Source organism: Gambusia affinis, linkage group LG10, assembly GCF_019740435.1.
Source record: "Gambusia affinis linkage group LG10, SWU_Gaff_1.0, whole genome shotgun sequence".
NCBI classification, from domain to species: Eukaryota; Metazoa; Chordata; class Actinopteri; order Cyprinodontiformes; family Poeciliidae; genus Gambusia; species Gambusia affinis.
Window position 1 is genome coordinate 15,747,931 of NC_057877.1, and position 20,754 is coordinate 15,768,684.

At 36.7% G+C, this 20,754-nt stretch overlaps 1 protein-coding gene across 2 annotated transcripts in view; it reads left to right on the forward strand.

The window, feature by feature from the left end:
* Positions 1–19,019, forward strand: part of pex5la (peroxisomal biogenesis factor 5-like a) — a 74,458-nt gene extending 55,439 nt beyond the window's left edge. For both annotated transcript variants that reach the window (XM_044129469.1, XM_044129470.1), the window contains 7 exons: positions 654–770; positions 2,197–2,340; positions 4,508–4,578; positions 6,397–6,615; positions 9,450–9,615; positions 12,822–12,979; positions 15,500–19,019. In XM_044129469.1, the coding sequence (XP_043985404.1) occupies positions 654–770; positions 2,197–2,340; positions 4,508–4,578; positions 6,397–6,615; positions 9,450–9,615; positions 12,822–12,979; positions 15,500–15,701 (1,077 nt within the window). In that variant the 3' untranslated portion in view covers positions 15,702–19,019. The remainder of the gene's footprint in view (positions 1–653; positions 771–2,196; positions 2,341–4,507; positions 4,579–6,396; positions 6,616–9,449; positions 9,616–12,821; positions 12,980–15,499) is intronic.
* Positions 19,020–20,754: the final 1,735 nt, after the last annotated feature.

Below are 20,754 nucleotides of genomic sequence, written 5' to 3' on the forward strand. Positions count from 1 at the left end.
TCATCTATCACAACGGTCCAGGATTTACTTCCCTGCCAAACATAAAGATGAAACGTAAATGCAGAGAGTGATTTGGCATCTTAAACTGACAGGTTGCCCATCTAGAGTGAACCTCAGCTCTGTTAGCAGCTAATTAAATGCCAGCAAATAACAGTTCAAATGTCAAGCTGGTAGAGACTGTAGAGTCCTGGGTTGGGATGCTTTCACATTTGTAATTAAGATATTTTGAAACTATATTTCACTCTATAATAAAAATAGGATTATACAGCTTGATTACATTAAATTATATATTTTAAGGGCATCATTGTAGCACATTAATAGAATTTACTTTCATTATACTGTGTCTTATTTTATTAAATAACCTTTTTTTTTTACCTGCTGCTCAATTACTAACGGACTTTATTTTTTCATCCATATCTTTATTTTCAGTTCACAAACTTTGACATATAACTATAAGTCAGAAAGAGGGCAAAGTCCATAAATTACAAAGACTCGCTAATCTTGATAAATGTGACATTTCCAGGTGATGGAAAACCTAACAGGAGCTTTTGTTTTACAGCACACTAATCAGTCATTCCCCGCTGTCACCTTGCACTCTCTCCCCATCTAACCAACCGTAATCCTCCACTGCTTCCTCTCTATGATGTCTGCAGTCGGACACAGAGTTCTGGGACAAAATGCAGGCAGAGTGGGAAGAACTGGCCCGACGAAACTGGCTGACAGAAAACGAGCAGGCACAAATACCCTCATCTGTATCTCCACATGAAAAGGTCAGAATGTTTTGCAGCATCTATGTGCAGGAATCTCTCCAGATGGTGAAAAGAAAATGTGCAGGAGACATTTAAAATGGTCGTTCCTTTCCACTGTAGCCACATGTTTGATCAGAAGGAGACATTGTGGGTGATAACTCAATAAAATCAGCTCCCCTTCCATAAGAGACAATTCTTAACCTGTTGACATTATGAAACAAATTATTCACAGCACACCTACAGTAAACAATGCATTATTTACTAGGAGTTGCAGAAAGTTCACACATTAGGATTTTAATTAATGCATATTAAGGACCTAAAGACAGTGCAATACCCAAATGAGTCATTTAACGATAATTATATATATTTTTGCTGACTTTATGCATAATTTAAAAATCAGACATTAAAGGTTTTTTCATAACTTTCTGTAGCTGCAGCACAGTAACTTATTTGCAGCAATGCTAATCGAGGTCAATGGGTGGGGCCAAAGCAACAACATCCAAGCAGACGAGTCGCCGTTCAGTTTAACAAAACAGGTGATGCAGTTTATTTATGAGCTTCTAAGTTGTTGTCCGATGCTCTGTAGCACAGGTGATTTGAAATAATTACAGTAAATTTGCCAAATAGTGTGATTAATAAATGATTCAAACATTTCAGTTGGTATAGAAACACAAACTTGTTTATTCATTGTTTTGTTTTTCTGTCTATATGAGGGATTACATGTACATGATCATTTCTTTATGAGATTTTGACTATTTTTCGCCCGACTTCTGAAACTTGTCCAAGTCAATATTGAAACTCAAAAGTCAAGGTATGAATACTACAGCAGCCTTTAGACTCACCAAAGGCGAAAAAATAAAATAACAATCTTCAATTTCATGTTGCAAAAGGCTCTAAAAATATAAGAAACGTTTTCAATATTTTGTAAATAAGCTCTTTATAAAGTCATGCAATATTGACACAAAAGAATATTAGTTTCTTTTTTTGCATGCCAAATGTATAATTCATTTCATTACATTGGAATTGGATGTAAAAGCCCCTGCTGTACACCAGAGCATTCCTGAACCATTCAACCATGAACTGACCTTCTCATAAAAGCAAAACCCATAAGATTAGCATTATGGGTCTTCTGATTCCCAGCACAGAGTCAGATCTTACAGAAAAAGCCGTTTCATCAAGGTCAAATCCATGTAAAAGAGTAGGTTCATCCAAGTAAAAAAAAAAAAATGCAAGGTTTAACATTTAAAGAGAACAGTCGAACCCAAAGGAGGTCGTCATGGTTTTGATGTGAAGCAGAAAGGGGGAAAGAAAAATCAATGCCTCCTGTTGGAGCTTTACTTAAAAATCATCAGCACAGGATCGCTGCATTGGTGTGCATTTTCATGTGAAGAAGAAAAACTGACATTGCCTTTGACCCTTTTTTTGTTGTTTTCTCCTCTGCTGACAGGGTTACTACTTCCACACAGATAATCCTTATAAGGACTTGCCTAATGCATTTGAGGAGGGACTGAAGAAATCTCGAGAGGGAGACTTGCCAAACGCTGTGCTTTTGCTCGAAGCAGCCGTCTTGCAGGACCCTCATGATTCAGAGGTGAATTCATTTAGCACACAAGATAACACGCACACACACCTTGGTTTGTGGTTTGTTTGCTCTTTGCTCCATTTGACTACCAAAGTTAACCATGGGGACGTTCATATTTACACATGCATTTTATGGGAGGAGAAGGAAGGAACATTTCTTGTGATTGCGAGAAATACTGCAGCCAGCACCTGGATAAGCTGCATACCTTAATCACAGTCCAACCCCACCTTCTCCACCTCATGTGGTGAAAAGCTGCATAGGAAGAACGCCTGCCTGACCACAGGCTGTGCGAAGCTGATTTAGCAGACAGCATCCACAGACCTGACGCTGATTGCCTGCAGCAGGAGTGTTTACTGTAGCTCCCAACTTGCTCCTCTTCAGGGCTTCCATTTGTTCAACGAGCTGAATAATAGTTCATTCTAGTATATTTTTAAATCTTCCTCTTTTTACTGAAAGAGTGACCTCTTTGCAAGCTCAAAGAGCAAAGCCGTCACAGAAAGTGCTTTCAGAGTCCCCTGGAACATACAGAAATGTGCCAGTTACTCCAAGGAGAGGATTATCCTGTGGTGTATGGGACTAATACGATTCCCAAATTCCTCATAGGGTGCTTAGTGGCTTATTGCCCCACCGTGAATCATTCAGAAATAATTTTGCCCCTCGTTTCAAAGAGTCAAGCAAAAAAGCATCGTAAGAGATTACTTTCAAAATAAGTTAATGAACGTACCTTTACATTATAGTTTTTAGATTCCAGTTTGTTTAAAATGTTTAGTCATTTTCTTTCTACTTAGCATTTATCTGCAGTCTCTGTGTTTGTGTTTTGATTATGTCTGTCACATAAAATCCCACTCATGTGACAAAGTGTGAAAACATTCAAAGGGTGTGAAAATGTTTGGAAAGCATTGTAGTTATTAACCATTTCTTCTTTAAAAATATGAGAACATAAAGAACATAAACCTGTTTGTGGAAGACAAGACATTTAAATGAAAATAAAATTAGTGCTGCTGTTGAAGAGTTTAGTTTCCACCCTGAGAAAATCACTGAGGTCATACAAAAATGAACAATTTTAGTCAGACATATAGAAAAAAAAAACCAAACTTATCTTTGAACATTAAATCTTTTTAAAGAGCAGAATAAAGTTCTTGTAAAATGAGTTACTACCTCAGCTCTTCAGGAACTGGTACAACTCCTGTTTCCCTGTTAGCTATATAGGATCATATACAATCCCTGAAATTTGTCTAAGAAGTTATTATACTCATATTTCTCAGTGAGTTAGAAGCCAAAGCTGATCTTATCTGTCGGTCTATGGCTGATTAATTTTGCTGGCTCTGTTCCTTGACTTTGCAAACATTAGGCCTCGGTAAAAAACTGCCAACACAGCAATTTGTATGTAAAGCTATAATACCAAAGTGCTTTATTTTTCCAAGGTAGATATAGACACTGAATGCAAATCATCTTATTTATCTTTACAGTGTCCTGAAACTCAAACTGTCATCAGATTTTTCTACTCATAGCATTTTTTTTTCTTTCTTTTTTTTGCACTTCTTAAATCTCTAAGACTTCTGGCTTGTTTCTCTATAAGTTTTGAAGTGATCAATTACTTTTCATTCTTCTTAGTTCAAATTCAAGGCATCCTTTGGTTAATTTGAGCAGCTTGTTGCAAACTCTGAAATAGTTTTTGCTATTACAACAAATTCTCTTACGACCATTAGAATAAAATGGGCAACAAGGCAAAATTGTTTATGCAGGATTCATCATTCAAAGGAAAAAGATTGTTAGCTTTGATCCACTGAAAATCTGGTGTTTGTGTAATTGCTATTATTACCTATATGGTTAAAAACGATCACAAAAAGATTTAATTGACTTACAGGTATTTACCTAATCAAGATTTAAACAACTAATTACCCAAATGAGATGGGGGAATGAAATTGGGAAGCTAAAATAATCAAACAAATAAATTAAAGGTGCATTTCTTCAACTAAGAGGAACAAAATGCTCAGCTGTGGTTGATATGCTCTGGAGCTCATCCAAGCCAGTTGATCTGCAGCAGCAGCATCAGTCACTCTGTGACAGATCTCTGTTTTTTTATTCCTTCTGTGTTTGACCCCCCCTGAGAAGACACGCTGTGGTTTTTCCTTCCTCCTATTTATTGATATCTGTATTTTCTGTTTCCCCACAGGCCTGGCAGGTCTTAGGGACAACACAGGCAGAAAATGAAAATGAGCAGGCGGCAATTGTCTCCCTCCAAAGGTAATAAGAAACATCTGAGTTTGGTTCTGATTTGAAATCTAAAAATAGCAAAAGATCCTGATTTCATATTTGCTTAGAGGTTTATATAAGCTTTCTGACAGTCTATGCACATACAGCTGGAGTTAGAGATAAATGGGAGCCAAAACTTTTGCAAAGTACCATGAACTGGACAATTTGCTTTACATTTTGTCACATTTCAACTATACATTTAATGTATTTTCTTGATGTTTTATGCAACAGACCAACACAAAGAAGCACACAGTTAGATAGAAAGATGAAATATGTTTTCCAAATAATACTCAGAAAACTATGATGTGCATTTGTATTCAGTCTACCTGAGAAAACACTGAGGAAAGCCACCTATAATAAATACAATGAAAGATGAGGTTGGAACATAACAAAATGTCAGAAAGTAAAAGGGCTATAAATATATTAGTAAGAAATGGACATTTAACCACAGCTCTAAAAAGCATAAGGCCTCCACTAGTTTCTATTGAATTGCCTTAAACCATATTGGAAGAACAATTTATGTAATTTTTTTCTATTCTTAAACTAGAGGAACCCTGCTTGGACTGTGATTGCAAAAGTCGGGGCTCTGACTGGATTCCTCAATAGGAGGCGACCCAATTTTATTCACAACTCTGCCGAAGTCAGAAATTGCCCCTTTCCCAGAGTGTGAACACTGACAAGTGAAGTAAAGATGCTGCTGAGGAGAAATAATCCACACTTTCAAAGTATTTCATCAATTTACTTTTTTAGTAGATAAGCAGATAATTTAGGTTCAAACTGAACTGATTACAAAGCAGATCTATACCATAGTTATTCTTCTGCCTCTAAAATAGTCTTCCTTGCATATGAGCACCTTTCAAATTTCAGGTTGCTTGCTGGCTTCATATTGACTTTGGTTGTTATGTAATCACTCCATCTGTGAGGAGTAGTTTGGTCTGAAGTGAGATTAGATTTTGTTTTCTGGCATTAATCCTGCTGTTGCTACACTGATCTTTATCAACTGGCAGTGATCGCGTTGCTATTTCGCATCTAATTACAAAAACTTACTGTCTGGATAGGTTTTAGTTTTTAATCATTAAAGTATCCAGCCACAGTTCTGCAGAACACAAGCACTTGCTGTGTGTAGCTAAATAAATCAAAACATGAATGATTCATTCCCAGACAGGACAAGCGGCTCCGTCCTTAACAAACCATAGAAAGTTCGAAGAAACATACAAACTTTTGCTTTTTCTTTTCTTCAAAAAAAGAGAAACATTTCTTTAAGTGTTCTTTGAATTCAAACATTACATGTGTGTAAGCTTAGCCAAGAACAGTTCCCAGCAGGAGGCTGGAATAATTTAGTTGGTCTGGGATTATTGTGGTTTTAAGGAAGTTGGCAAATAAACTGCAGCAAATCAGGCTGGAATGTTGATGAAAGCCAAATCTTGTTTTGGCCTTTCACCTAGTCTCTTAATTAATCCAAGTCCTTCTTCCAACTCTATGGTCTACTTTCCTTTCCTCTTACAAAACCAACAAAAGATCTTCAGTGATGTATTCTGAAGATATAACTACAGTAGCCACAGCAGAGACACTTCCAATCTCCTGCAACGTCACCAAATGAGAGTTTGCATAAATGCAAAGTTAATTCAAATCAACCAGGTGTGGGCAGCATGAAAAACCTGCTCCTCTGTGGAGCACGCAGGGCAAAAAGAGTCGCAGCTCATCCAGGCCTTATGTGCTTCTGCTTCAACTGGTCCCAATTAATGTTTGTCACATCTAAATTTCTCTTTGAAGTCCCCCTTTACACCCTCGCTCCTTGTCTCTGTCCAGGTGTCTGGAGCTCCACCCTAACAACCTACCGGCCCTCATGGCTCTGGCTGTGAGCCTGACCAACACTGGCATGCGTCATGACGCCTGTGAGGCCCTGCTGCGCTGGTTGAAGCACAATCCCAAGTACAAGAACCTGCTGAAGGCCAAGATCCATCTGATAGGCTCCCCCAACTCTCAGCGCAGACTGTCTTACGCTCTCAACGCCGGCCGACACGAAAGGTAGAGAACCTGAACTGACCCAACATGGACAGTCCTAAAAGTAACAGACAGCAGCTCTTTGATTCTATGGTCTTTCTTCATTGGATAAATAACTCTGAAGAGAGTTATTTTTTTTTTATTTAATGTTTCTTCATTCTATTCCTCATTTACTTATTCAAATTAGGATCTTATCCCTCCCCCCCTTGTTGTTTATTGTGTAAAAGAATACACAACAATGTCTTAATGTCTTATTGATTTACCTTTTAATTAGCTTCAAGATTAATAAACAATTAATGCATGGATAAATTAACATATTTATCAAATTATAAATATTGAGCAGTTATAAATAACTGCTTATAAATTTAATATAAGCAGTCATAATAAAGTTGAGAGTCCTCACATCACTGAGGAAACGGCAAAAAGAGAATGACTAACAATCTGCTGTGATCAATAATATAGTTATATGCCCATTAATTTTCTAGCTTTAGACAGCCATAACTGTCTAATTATTTATTTCAATATGCAGTGCTGCATATCAATGTGAGGATCTGCCTTTTTAATAAGACCTTTTCACATTTCAGAACTTTTATTTGTTTAGGTTTGTGTCGGGGTTTTATGTTTGGTTATTATAAAAATGAACGGTTTTAAATTTAACCATATTTCACAGAAAATTACTGCTTCTTAGGTCTCACGGTGGGAATAAGCCTGTCCCTCTTCTTAATTACTGTTTATTTTTTACCAGTCGGGTGGCAAAGACATAAGAAACAGCAGAACTTGCAAAAAATGGCATCAAAACCTAAAGAACTGCAACAATGATAAAGGCAGGAGTCAATTCAGCTTTTTAAAAAGCATTTGTTTTCAAATGTACTAAGCTTTTCAGACTGATAAATTAAATGTTTTAGTTCACCTCCATGGCCAGATGTGTATAAAATCCAGCAGCTAGGTGTGCAGACAGCTACTATAAACAGATGTGAAAGAATGGGTTGGTTTACCTGTACTTAGGTTTGTAGCATCCCACAAGAGTCTGCATTGTGTCAGACGTAAAGCTGTGTGTGAGGGGATTATGGAATAGGTCTATTTTTTTTTTTTTATCCTTTCGTTTTGTTAAAAGTATTTCTTAATGCCAAGATGTTTTGGGAAATTTCTGTCTCCCATGTTTGTAGGAACAGTTTGGCAATAGCTGCTTTCCTTTAAACCTAATTGGGAACTAGGGCACAAAGCAAAGTCTACAAAACAATGGATGAGTGAATTTAGTTTGGAAGAACCTGACGAGTTCAGACCTCAACCTATTAGAAACAACTTTGGGATGAATTAGAGCGGAAACTTTCTCATCCAACATCGTCATCAGACCCTCCATTTTTTGGGGAGAATGGTGAATAATTTCATAAATACTGCTTTAAAAATGATATACATTGTCTGTTATAGGTCAATAGTCTGTTAATCTAAACTAATAATGTGAAGTTCTGTGGACTTTGAGGATTTTATATGTTATATGATGAATGTTATATGATGAAAACAAAACTCTGGTGATTGTGTGGGCCAGTTTCATCTTTAAAGTCAGACCTTCTATTAGTTTGATGCTGTTTTACTTTTACTGTTTTACTTTGATTCTTGTATCCTCTTTTGTTTCTAATTATATTTCATTTTTTCTATTGTAATTTCCTTGTAATTTTGTATTTTAAATATTACTATCAGGTCAGAATATCAACTTGCTTCGATGCCTGAGTCCAACTGTAAAAAAAAAAAATACTGACAAGTTTGTGCTTTTAGTTGTTCCTATTAAATTTAAAATGAGAAATCTCTGTCTTCATGTTGTTGGAAACCTTTTTTAAAAATTTGCATCCACAGATGGTATAAATTGAATTTACTATTAAAATGCCAGACACAAACCAAAAAGCATCCCTCTTGTAAAATCGCTCTCACTGCTTAGGAAGGCAGGCTGTCCACTTCATTGTTAGTCTGATGGATGCAGCCGCTCCATATATCAGATTCTGGAGGCCTAATTTTTCTCTCACTGTAAAGTAAAACTTCATCAAGTCATTAATCGCCTCGCCTGTGCAGAGAGATACAGGTAGAACCAATTACCATGCTGTTCCCTCTGGACAACAACCTACGGCACATACCATTACTTTGGTTTACATATCCCTGATTCAATCTTCATCCTTTTCTGATGCTGCTCTCAGTGGAAGCTTTACCTTAATCTATAACTACAGATGTATTATCACTGAATGCATTGTGTGTTTATGTACATTAGATGGACCTGATGTCCATCCATCCATCCATTTTCTATATACCCTTTCTCCCTAATGGGGTCGGGAGGGTTGCTGGTGCCTATCCCCAGCTAACGTTCCAGGCAAGAGGCGGGGTCACCCTGGACAGGTCGCCAGTCTGTCGCAGGGCAACACAAAGACTTACAAGACAAACAACCATTCACACACACACTCACACCTAGGGAGAATTTAGAGAGACCAATTAACCTGACAGTCATGTTTTTGGACTGTGGGAGGAAGCCGGAGAACCCGGAGAGAACCCACGCATGCACAGGGAGAACATGCAAACTCCATGCAGAAAGACCCCGGCCGGGAATCGAACCCAGGACCTTCTTGCTGCAAGGCAACAGCTCTACCAACTGAGCCACTGTGCAGCCCTAGACCTGATGTATTTAAACTAATTTTTATTTTGACAAATCGTTTTTACTCCTTTATTCAATCAATCCTCTTCCATCAATTTATGAATGACAATTCCCACATTGTACAGCACAGCTTTACAGACTTCACAGTGCTCACTCAGCACTCTAAGTCACACTAATCCTGATCCCTGTGGGTGTGTGTGTTTCTGCTCGTGTGTCTTCTCAGCTCACTGCTGCCAGAGGTCAAGGAGCTCTTCCTGGAAGCAGCTCAGAACAACTCGGACAGCGTTGACCCGGATTTACAGACGGGCCTTGGGGTCCTCTACAACCTCAGCGGAGAGTTCAACAAAGCTGTAGAGGCTTTCAATACGGCGCTGTCAGTCCGGCCTGAGGTAGGAAACCCCTCAAAGGCTTTCTCTCGCTCAGCCTGATAGAAAATATGCAGACTAAACAGAACCGAACTCTCTAAAAATGTCCTTTGCTTGTTGTGGCATATTTTCACTGCACCAGTTAAAAGTAACACTAAAATTTTTATTGTTGTTTTATTATATATATATACAACTCTGGGAAAAATTAAGAGCCTACTGCACTGAACCTCATTGAAAACCTCATGATTATTCCACCAATTATTGATTTTTGAACTCATCCTGCGTTAAAACATTACAATTGTTGTTTTCAAATTTTTAAGAACTTGTTTCTTTGCATTATTTGAGGTCTGAAAGCACGGAATCGTTTTCATTATTTTGACCATTTCTCATTTTACACAAATAAATACTACATTTTTGCTTGAAATTTCGGAGACATGTTGTCAGTAGTTCATAGAATAAAAGAACAATGTTAATTTTACTCAAACATAAGTAGTTCATAGAATAAAAGAACAATGTTAATTTTACTCAAACATATCCCTATAAAAAGTAAAATCAGAGAAACTGATCATTTTAAGTCATCGCTTAAGTTTTTTCTAGAGCTGCTTTTACAACATAAAGCAGCAATATTGACCAATACTTATGGAATAAAGCTTCTGTTGTTAGTAGGTATTTGGAAGATAAACGTACACAAAGTTCAACTCTAGTTCATATTTTAACATATCTGGAATAAAAGGCTCATATTTAGGTTTTTGGGGAACTAATTATGAAAAGGAACAACAAATCACACAGTGTTTTCACACTGTTTGCTGTTTTAGTGTTAGCATTTCTTTTCTTCTCTTAAATTTCAGTTTTTAACTCAAAAACCAATTAAATGTATAAAAAAAGACCAAAATACAGCTTCCAATAATTAAAACAACACTTTGGCAAGCAGTTCCTGACTTTATAAACACATTTCTAGCTTGATTTGACTTTTTATACCAGAACTCATAAATTTAAGAATATGTGCAGCTCAAAGTTATGTCGCTGGCTGAATGTGGAGCTGCATTTGAATAAGCCTGGGCACATACTGCGGTTTCTGAGGAAAGAAGTCTTTGTACTCGCTGGGTGGTTCTGATATCTTTCTTTAGCAGTTTGTCCAAAATAGTTCTAACGTTTATTCCTTAGTGCACAGTAAAATCTACCTGGCAAAAAGGGAATTAAATTGCCTGCAGCTTCAGAGACTCCGGATGGAGCAACCTAAGGAGTGTACTGAATGAGATACAAACACTGCAAAAGCCCTAAAAAAAGGTTATCAAACATCACGCTGGATTAAATCTACATAGGCAGTGTGATTTCACAGAATATGCAGTTTTAAAGAAAAAAATATATCTGTAGAACTTGATATAAACTGATAGCCCTGTTGGGTCTTCTATGTACAGAGGTTTTGTTGATGCGAAGAAGCGTAGTTAAAATGTCTCCAGATGTAAATCAGCAATAGAGACACATTTGTAGCTCTAATTGCAGCAAAAGAGAGTTTTACAAAATATTTAATCAGGAGGACAAATGCAAATGCCCATCATATGATTTTGTTAAGGCGGACTATCTAGTCAGCACAAGCAAAGAGCTAAAATCTGACTTTTTCTGACATAAAGATTCACAATCAGCATTTAAAGCAGAAGTTTTAAGTGTGCATTACCAAAATCAAAGTCTTACTACCCAATAGTATTTTTTTTTCACAATTTAAACAGTTTTATCTTGCACCTAAAATCTTGGCTCATTGCTACAGCCCTTTCCATCATGCTCAATTATTCAGATTTGTGTCGACAGACAGGATATCTGAATGGTAAATGGCCTTCACTTGTATAGCATTTTATAAAATCCAAGGACTCGAAAGCACTTTACACTACATTCAGTCATTCACCATTCATTCACCCTTTCACCTGCTGATGGTGTTGAGCTACTGGATCGTAGCCTCAGCTGCCCTGGAGCAGACTGGCAGAGTCAAGACACTTTACAAAAAATCATTTCAGTTCAATCATTGATTCTAGTTATCAAACAGTTTAAATAATTGTGACATATTCTACGTTTTCCATTGGGCTGTGCTGCAACGTTAGAGTCCTATTTATTCAATTAATAATGCAGTCTGCAGGATCATCAGAAGAGCTGATCAAATATGGATCCATCAATCAGACTTTCATCTCAGCTCCCGCAGAAATGAGCTGAGGTTCAGTGAGATTCTCTCAAATAAATGTATGTTTGAAAAGGGTTTTAGACTAGAGATACCCAGAATAAAGCACAAGACAAATGAATTTATATGCATCTATATGAATACTTTACAGTCAGTACAAAGTCTGAGAGCAGATTCAGAGATGTAAGAGATTCATAAGCTAACATGAGTACAATAAATGCAAACAACCTTACCAGGGAGATTAAATGTGCGCAAACATAAAAAATATTCTCACCCTGAAAAACCTTGCAGCTGATTTAAGATAGATATAGATTTTTATTCAAGATCAAGGCATAGTGTGTAATCTCCCTACAAAAAAGTAAACATAAATGCATATTCTTTTTGGCAAAAAGTAAACATATGTGAAAAAAAAATATTCAAGATGGACTACATTTACAAACTTTCTCCTCTATCTGCTTCAGACAAATCGGTCCATCTCCTCGCCTTCCCTTTCTCAGGCCGGCATGACAATTATTGTTAAATCCAGTCTTCCACATTTGACTTGCTAATTTCTGCTCCCCCGCTGAAAAGAAAAAGAAAACAGCACTGAAAACAAAAGGCAGATAATTATAGCCTGCTGCTTGGCTTAGCCAGAGATGAAGGACCCCTGTTCTGTACCAGACCACTGACCTCTGAATGAGCCTATGAGCCTGCAGGTGGGAAACAGCGACAAGGACATCCAGCATGATGTAACTCTGCTTTCATTAAACTAACCTTGTCCGAATACTTTTATATCCAAAATCCATGCACAATTGTTCAAAATAGGTTCTTATTGTTGGGCGAAGATTATAATTTGCTGATAAAATAGTCATTTGTTCTGCAGACATCAAAATGAGCAACCACCCATGAATATTTACCTTATCTTAACACAACCAAAGCTACTTCAGCTACTAAACTAAAGTAAGAAAGAACAAAGGGCATTAGTGATTTAATAATCGTCCAAAAACATAGTTCAAAATTAAAAAAAAATAAATAAATCTATTTGAGTTTTCTTCATCACCTCAGTGCTCTTCCTCCATCACAGGACTATTTGCTGTGGAATCGCCTTGGAGCCACATTAGCGAACGGAGACCGGAGTGAAGAGGCAGTGGAGGCTTACACGCGAGCCCTCGAGCTGCATCCAGGGTTCATCAGGTCCCGCTACAACCTGGGCATCAGCTGCATCAACCTGGGGGCCCACAGGTGAGTCACCTCAGGCTGTGCAACAAAGAACAAACTAATATGTCCGAGTTTTATGCAGTGGACCACATACAACACACAGCAGAAACCAGAAGCACTGTAAGAATAACATCAGATTACACTTTTCTCATTTTTGCTCCCTGGAGATAATCTTATTTTTTCCTCAATGCCTAATTGGCTATTTTTAAGCACTTTTTCCAGTCAAATTAACAAAATTTACAATAACAAAATGGAAAAATATGTATAAATGTTTCATACAAAATGCAGGATCACAAATTGTCAATCTACTACAGATAAATTAGCCTGCAAATACCAGCATTAACCATCTTAATTATGACAAGTTTTGACAATGTTTGATAAGATAATAACTATAAACCTTGCTATCATAAATTATACCATTATGATACTATAATCATACTATTGATCATCTCTGTGCATTTAATGGATATTCCAGTGACATCTCTCCTAAACGTTGGATTTCTTTCAATAACAGCAGAAAGGTTCAGGTTCATCTTTTAATTCCTGAAAGCAAGGCTGACAGAATCACTTCTGTAAGCAAGTGAGTGTTTTATAGTTTTGATGGAGAGATGTACACAACTGACAAAAAATTAGGAAAATTCTCATGGATGAAAATTTAATGATTTTGTGATGTGGAACCAAGTTTCAGCATAAAAACAATATTATCATTTGAGGAGCTGTAAAACATATTTGATTAGCCACAGCTTAGACTTAGCTACTAAATAGTTATGACTACTTTTCTTATTTATTTTTGTTAGAAACAAGCAGCACCATTAGTCGCCAAGCAATCAGACAGTAGCTGAAAAAACTGTTTACAGGATAATAGCAAAGAAAAAGCCAAACACTTGGCTTGGTGAGGAGAAGCAGTGACCTTTAATATTTTGAGAGCAATTTATCTTCATGGTGTGAAGCTGCAAATAACACTCTACAAAAGTTCAGAGACTTCTTAAACCATCTATAAGAATCAGAGTTAAGGATTTTGTCTATCACTGAGCTGAGTTATGTATTTTAATATGCGTTGTTCAAATCTGATGAATCCCAGTACAGCAACAAATGGCCAATTTTATAAATGGACACTCAGGAAGACTATTGTATGCTATGAATTAATGAATGGAAAAGGGTTATGATTATATAAGTTAAACTTCATCATACTGCTCTTCAGACTCACAGTCACCAAATAAAAGTTGTATTTACATGTATTTGAATATGTAAATTTGATATTAAGGTATTGTATTTACGTTTAAAAACACGGAAGTCTTTATTATTATTACTATTATGTTTTGTTGGTGAAATGTCTGAAATAAATTATCATCATCATCATTATCATGGAGTTAAGCTGCAGCGCTAAAACTCTGACATTTTGTACATATTAAGGTCTGAACCTTTTTTTCCTGTTAATATTAAGACATAGATGAAAACAGAATTAAAATGACAAATAAAATACCAGCAGAGAGCAAGAGAAACTTAAACATGTGGGGGGAAAGCGAACGTCATGCTGTCCACATAATCCTGTCTGAAACAAGACGGCTGGTAAATCAAAGTTGGTTTGCACAGCCTCGCAAAACCATTTCTATACCTTGGATTTCTGCCAGATTTCAATGTATTTTATTGTTGTTTTATGTAAAAAAAAAAAATATATATATATCTTTTACTGCATCCACAGCTGTAAGGTTTGTTGCTGTATGTCCCTTCAAGGTTTCCATGTCTAGAGACAGACAAACCTTTGTCTGGGCCAAGCCGATACAAAAATACAGCCAGATCAAACTTATTCTATTGCAGCTCCTTCTGAAGGTTGAGGATCTATCGATGTTGTCCAGCTTCTATGCTCCTGCTGAAGAATAGCAGTCCCATAGCATGACGCCACCTCTACGATGTTGCATTGTGGGAATGGTGTGCTCAAGATTATCTCTTACCAGAAAATAAAATTTTGATCTCAAGTGAACAGAGCAGCTTCTTGTTGCAAATCAAGAACAATACTTTTTATTGCTTTGTTTCAGGAATCTGTTTTTTCTCTCCATTGATCCATGAAGGACGATTTGTGGACAGCACAATAGTTGATATGACACCAGATGATCTTTGTGAAACTGTTTGTTAAAAAAAAAAATCCTGAGATGCAGAGGTGAAATAAAACTTTTTAGAAATAAAGTGAATTTTAAAGGTAGCAGCTGATTCTGTTCGATTATATGTAGGGCTGTCAGAGGAAAGGGGGTTAAATACAAACTTTAGTTATATTTGTACAAAATGTGGAAAATTATAAGGCAAATTAATATTTTATGCAAGATACCATATATTGTTATTCATGTGACATAAACTAATTTCCGAGACTTGCTTTTCATCTGGCTAGTGTAACAAGCTAGAGATCACATCCTATTTAAACAATAGAAACATTGAGGATACCTCATTTTGGACACTTATTTATAACTTATTCAGAAAATGTAATAAACCGGACATAAACTCTAACAGTTTACACTGCACGAAGTGACTTGTCGGTTTTTGTTTCCCCAGAGAGGCAGCCAGTAACTTCCTGACAGCTTTAAGTCTCCAGAGGAAAAGCCAGAGCAGTCAGCAGTCTCATCAGGTGATGTCTGGCAACATCTGGGCAGCTCTGAGGATAGCTCTATCTATGATGGACCAACCCGAACTCTTCCAGGCTGCAAATATTGGCGATCTAGATCTCCTGATGAGGGCCTTTAACTTGGACTTTTGAGTAATTGATGGAGTGCGCTCTGTCATTTGTTCTCTGATCTCTAGCCAGAAGCCAAAAGCCCAAAGTGCACATGGTTTGAGTCAACACACCAGTGTGTGTGTTTAGTTTCTGCATATCAAAATGAACTAAAAAGGTCAAACCCTTTCATGTCTTCTTGCCCTAAATTTCTTGAGAGCAGTTCGGAGGGCCGCTTCTTCCAGAGGTTCGGATGGGCTGCTTAGTGATGGAATTTGCACTGCAATTTGTGATTTCCCTAAAGAGCACAAGGACGGGCGAAGATTGTATGAGCAATGCCTTAGAGGACACATCAATTAAAAACTGACTCATGCAGTGGAACAGAGGTGAGCCTGGAGTGACAGCCAGATTTAAGACTCCCACAGAGGAACCCTCACAAGCCATTTGCAGCAGAAAAGATGAGGTTTTGAGAGGAAGATCTGTTGACTCAGGACTGTCTCTCCCCCTCTCTGACGGATGGATACTGTGAGCCGAACAATAAAGGCTGCACTTTATAACCCCGGAGCTCTATATTGTCTTCCTGGCTTCATCTCCCCCTCTGTCAATGGAGACTTATTACTTTGCATCAAAACAAAAAACCCACAAACATTTTCAGAAATGGACAGATTAGCATACTTATAGAAGTTTTCCCTTTGCACTTTTAGATGACTTCCTCTATTCACGTGGAATGAGCAACCCAGGTTGTAAAGCCTTAACGAGATGCATGCGTCCAACATTATTTATTTACACTATTTTTATGGCGACAAGAAGCAAAATATATCGAAGCCATTTTCAGACCGGTTTAAATTTCTTAACATAAGTGCTGTTCTTAGAACCTGTACAATTTCTGATCCCCTAATCTCAGTTCAGTTGTTTATACGTTTATGCAGCTCCTATGTAATATTTGTTGCTTTAATGCTGACTGGCTGGAGGAATGCACACAGTGAGCGGGTAATATTGATTTGAATTGTGTTTTTTTTAACCTTTCTCAGAGGGAAGGGTGGTTATATTTCTAAAAATGTCTCGTCTCAGAGGCCCCTACAAAGAAACGCCTAATTTTTATTTATGCTGACTGTGTTCATAACAATACAGCATAATAACATTAGATTGAAAGGTGTGTATTTGCAAGCCAGGACCCAAGACAGCAGCTTGATGAATTTCCTTAATGTAGTCATTTGTATCTTTGCTGCTCCTTTTCCGGCAGCGAAGCTCATTCATTTAATTAAATCAGCCATCATGCATGATTTCAATATTTATAGTCTTGCGTAGAGTTGCACACATTTGTTAGTTTGCTTTTACGAGATTAATATGCAGCCATACAAGGAAATACAAATTTTATAAATAAATAAATGCCTTTCAGAAGATCATTATACATAATAAAATGCACTAATAGTTCTGCTTAAGATAAACCCTTTGCAGCACCTCTAAATATTTCTTATGATTTTCAGTTGTCGGCTTCTTTCCAGTCACAGTTTGAAAGTCACTGTGAGTTTAACGCCATGCAGCTTGCCGTGTGGCGGCGGAGTGAATGATAGATTATCTGCTGTGCAGTACAGCTCACTTTGGTGTTTATCGGTCGTGTCCACAGTCCTGGTGCGCTGCAGAAAGCTTTTTTTTTTTTTTTTCCTTCTTCTTCTTATTGTCAGCTCCTATGCAAAAGGTCACGTTTCATGTTTGTCCCCATCTGCCTCAGTGGACCAAAGGGAAGTGTTGATTCTGTGGTTTGAATGAATGCTATCAGCGGGAACCAGAGACCAGAACCAGAACCATTCATCTTCCTAACAGTGCAGCTGGGATGACACACTCTGTGTTAGGAGGAGTGTTTTATCAGGCGGCCGGGGCAGAACAAACACAAACCAGCTGAAGTGCAGCATTGACACTGTATGAATCTGCGACATAATAATGCATCTGTGGCTGCAGCTGCACACACCAAATTCACAGCTGTAGACATTTTTTTTTTCTTCTGTCAACTCACTTTTCTCTTTGTTTGCATAAGTATTCGTACTTGTCACATTACAGCCACAAACATTTGCTTATATAGAAACAAAATTGTGTGTCATTTTGAAGAGAAAGAAAACCGACAGGTTTTTGGTTATTTATTTACAAATTCTAATTTTAAAAAAGTGCAACATGCATTTGTCCTTAGTAAGTAATTTCAGTGTAAAATCCATTTTTACAAAGATTGCAGCTGGAAGTCTTTTGGGCTTTTCTTTACCAGCTTTGAAAAGTTTATAATTAGTCAGGTTGGATGGGAAACATGTCAGCAACAATTTTTAAGACATGCATCAGCTGATGCAGGCATCGACTTTGACAGGGCCATTCTAATACATAAAGGCTTTTATCAAATCATTTCATGGTATCTTTGGTGGTAGGTTTTGCAGTTTTGTTATTTTTTACGATTGTCTTGTATTTAGGCATTATTCACTCTGAACTTAGCATCAACATATCCTGATCTTATGTCTTTCTTTCAACGTGACTGGCTTGTTGCCACTTGTTCACAAAGACCAGGGCAACATACAAACAGAGTCTCCAATCTGAGCTGTGAATCTGCTCCGAAGTCACGATGGTCACCATGGCTGCTTTTCTGATCAATGCTGTCCCTCTCTGGCCAATTTACAGAGGTCTGAATTGTTTTGCAGCTGGGTCAAATAATTCCCCATGAGATGTTCAAATCGTGGGATGTTGCTTATTAATCTCACCATACTTTTAACTTATTTGATGCGTTGTTTCGTCTCTAGGATTTTTGTTTGTTCACTAATGTTCTCTAACAAACCTCGAGGCCTTCAGATGAATTCATATAGAGAAGTTACACACAACACAAGTGATCTATAATAAGTAAATTTGTAGCATAGGGTATTAGCATAAATGGGCTTATGCTCTGTTATTTTATTTGTGAAAATAACAAAAACATTTGTTACTTCCGTTTGACTTCACCGTCATGCAGAACATTGTCTGTCTTATATAATCTGTGTCCAATTCGATCAAGTTTGTGGCTGTACTGCAACAATTCTCAAAGATATTTGTTTTACTTTTGGATGGTAAGTAAAGTATGTTTCACTTAAAAAGCAGCCACCTTCAACAAGATGTTCAGTGCCCAAAAAAAACGTTTAAGAGGAAATCACTTTAGTTGGATATCATTTGCTCACAGTGACATTTGCATTACAATTGAACATGAAACAAAATTGTTTCCTTTCAAAAAGACATGAAATGCAGGTTGAATGTTTTATACTTTGCAAAAGTAGCTTCTGGAAAGGCCTTACAGAAAATTAGGGGACAAATTTATTCCTATCTTTATGTTCACAGAGGTTGGTACTCTTTTGGCAAGTTTAGTTTAGTTATACATACAAACTCATTGTGTTGATATATATATATATATATATATATATATATATATATATATATATATATATATATATATATATATATATATATATATATATATATATATATATATATATATTTGAAATACTTTAGGAGTAAAGAGGGAGTTTTTCAACAGTTTCTGATGCACCAACTATTACTCATGTTGTTTTCACTTAATTAATGTGTAATCTCTTGTTTTGTGTAAAATCATCCCAAATCCAAATTATTCTCAACAACTAAACTCCCCTTCAACAAGCTGAAATGTTAACATTTTGCTTTAATTATAGCCTTTCCTCATCAACTCAGTCAAATCAACATGACATACATTTTTCCCAGCACTTTGTTGCCCCAATTTGGTTCAGCTTAGCTGTAAAACAAAGACAACATTCTGGCATTTTGACAGTTTTTTCCAGTTTAGAGGTAATTGGATTCTTGATGATACAAGCATGGGATTACAAGCAAATGCATTGTGCAAATTGAAACATGCAGTAAAATTAATTGAATTAACTTTTTTTTTTTTTAGCTCAGTCAATTAATATATTGACTTGTAAGTTACTTTGTTATAAGATTAAGTTAAATACTAGTGATGGTCAACGAATGCTACTTCCAGAAATGTTTCCACTCAAATCAAAATTAATATATTTGCAGATGTCATTTGTTATCTTCAGTTACATCTTCTGGAAGTCTTTCTGGAAATAATTAGAATAGTCAAGCAGTAATGTCCCAAGAACACAACTACGATAGTCAGATGTTGTGTGTGCACGAGCATTTCTGTCTGTAGACATGAGTACATGTTGTGTCTGGCTGCTAGTTAAGCCTCTGTCTGTCTTCATCCTATCTCTTCTTTGTAATAGCTTTACTTACTTTTAGAAAAGACAAATATGTTCTTTGTAATCATTTTATACACACAACTTGTTTCCATTTGTCCTCTTTCTCAGCAGAACTGTAGAAAAACTCCATGTTTTGGAATTTTGTTTCATTTTTCAAATCACACCTTGGGCCTTGACTTTTTTATCCTGTAACTTTGAAACAAAAAAAAAGGAGAAAGCTTTAAGGTCTACCCTTAAAATCAAGATTTTTGTAGAATTAGGTAACTCCTCAGGTGAACTGAAGTAGCATAGCGCATGCTTCTCAGAAACATCATGAGGAGATAGCATGTTAATTATGGCACAGTATTATACCTTCATTTTAATGCATGTAGGTGCTTGCTTTTGCTATCACTAATATATGTAACATTTAGGCTTATGAAGAGGCTCCCTTGCAATATTTCTACAATGTACTACAATCTTAGCATTAAACAATATCTATATATTCAGTATTTATTCAACACATGGTATGTTTTATGGCATAAAAGAAGAAGTGCAGGGCTCACGCAGAATAATGAGGGTACAAAAAACATTTTTATAAAAATCTAGACCAACATCATTTCCCTGCAGTAGCAGGTGATCAGAGTTATCCCATTGAAATTTTTAAACTGCATCAGGGAGTAATTGATGTAGTGAACCCAACCTATAAAACTTTGCTTTTTGCCTCCATTACTTTCTTATCTTGCCATGTTTGTTGCCGTATTTAAAAACACTTTTTGCTTTGCTATAAAGTTTGCATGCTGCTTTTGCTGTGACCTCTTTCAGTGCAGTGCAAGCACATCGGGACGAAGGGTGTAAATTACTACTGTTATTTATTTTTATTTTTCCTA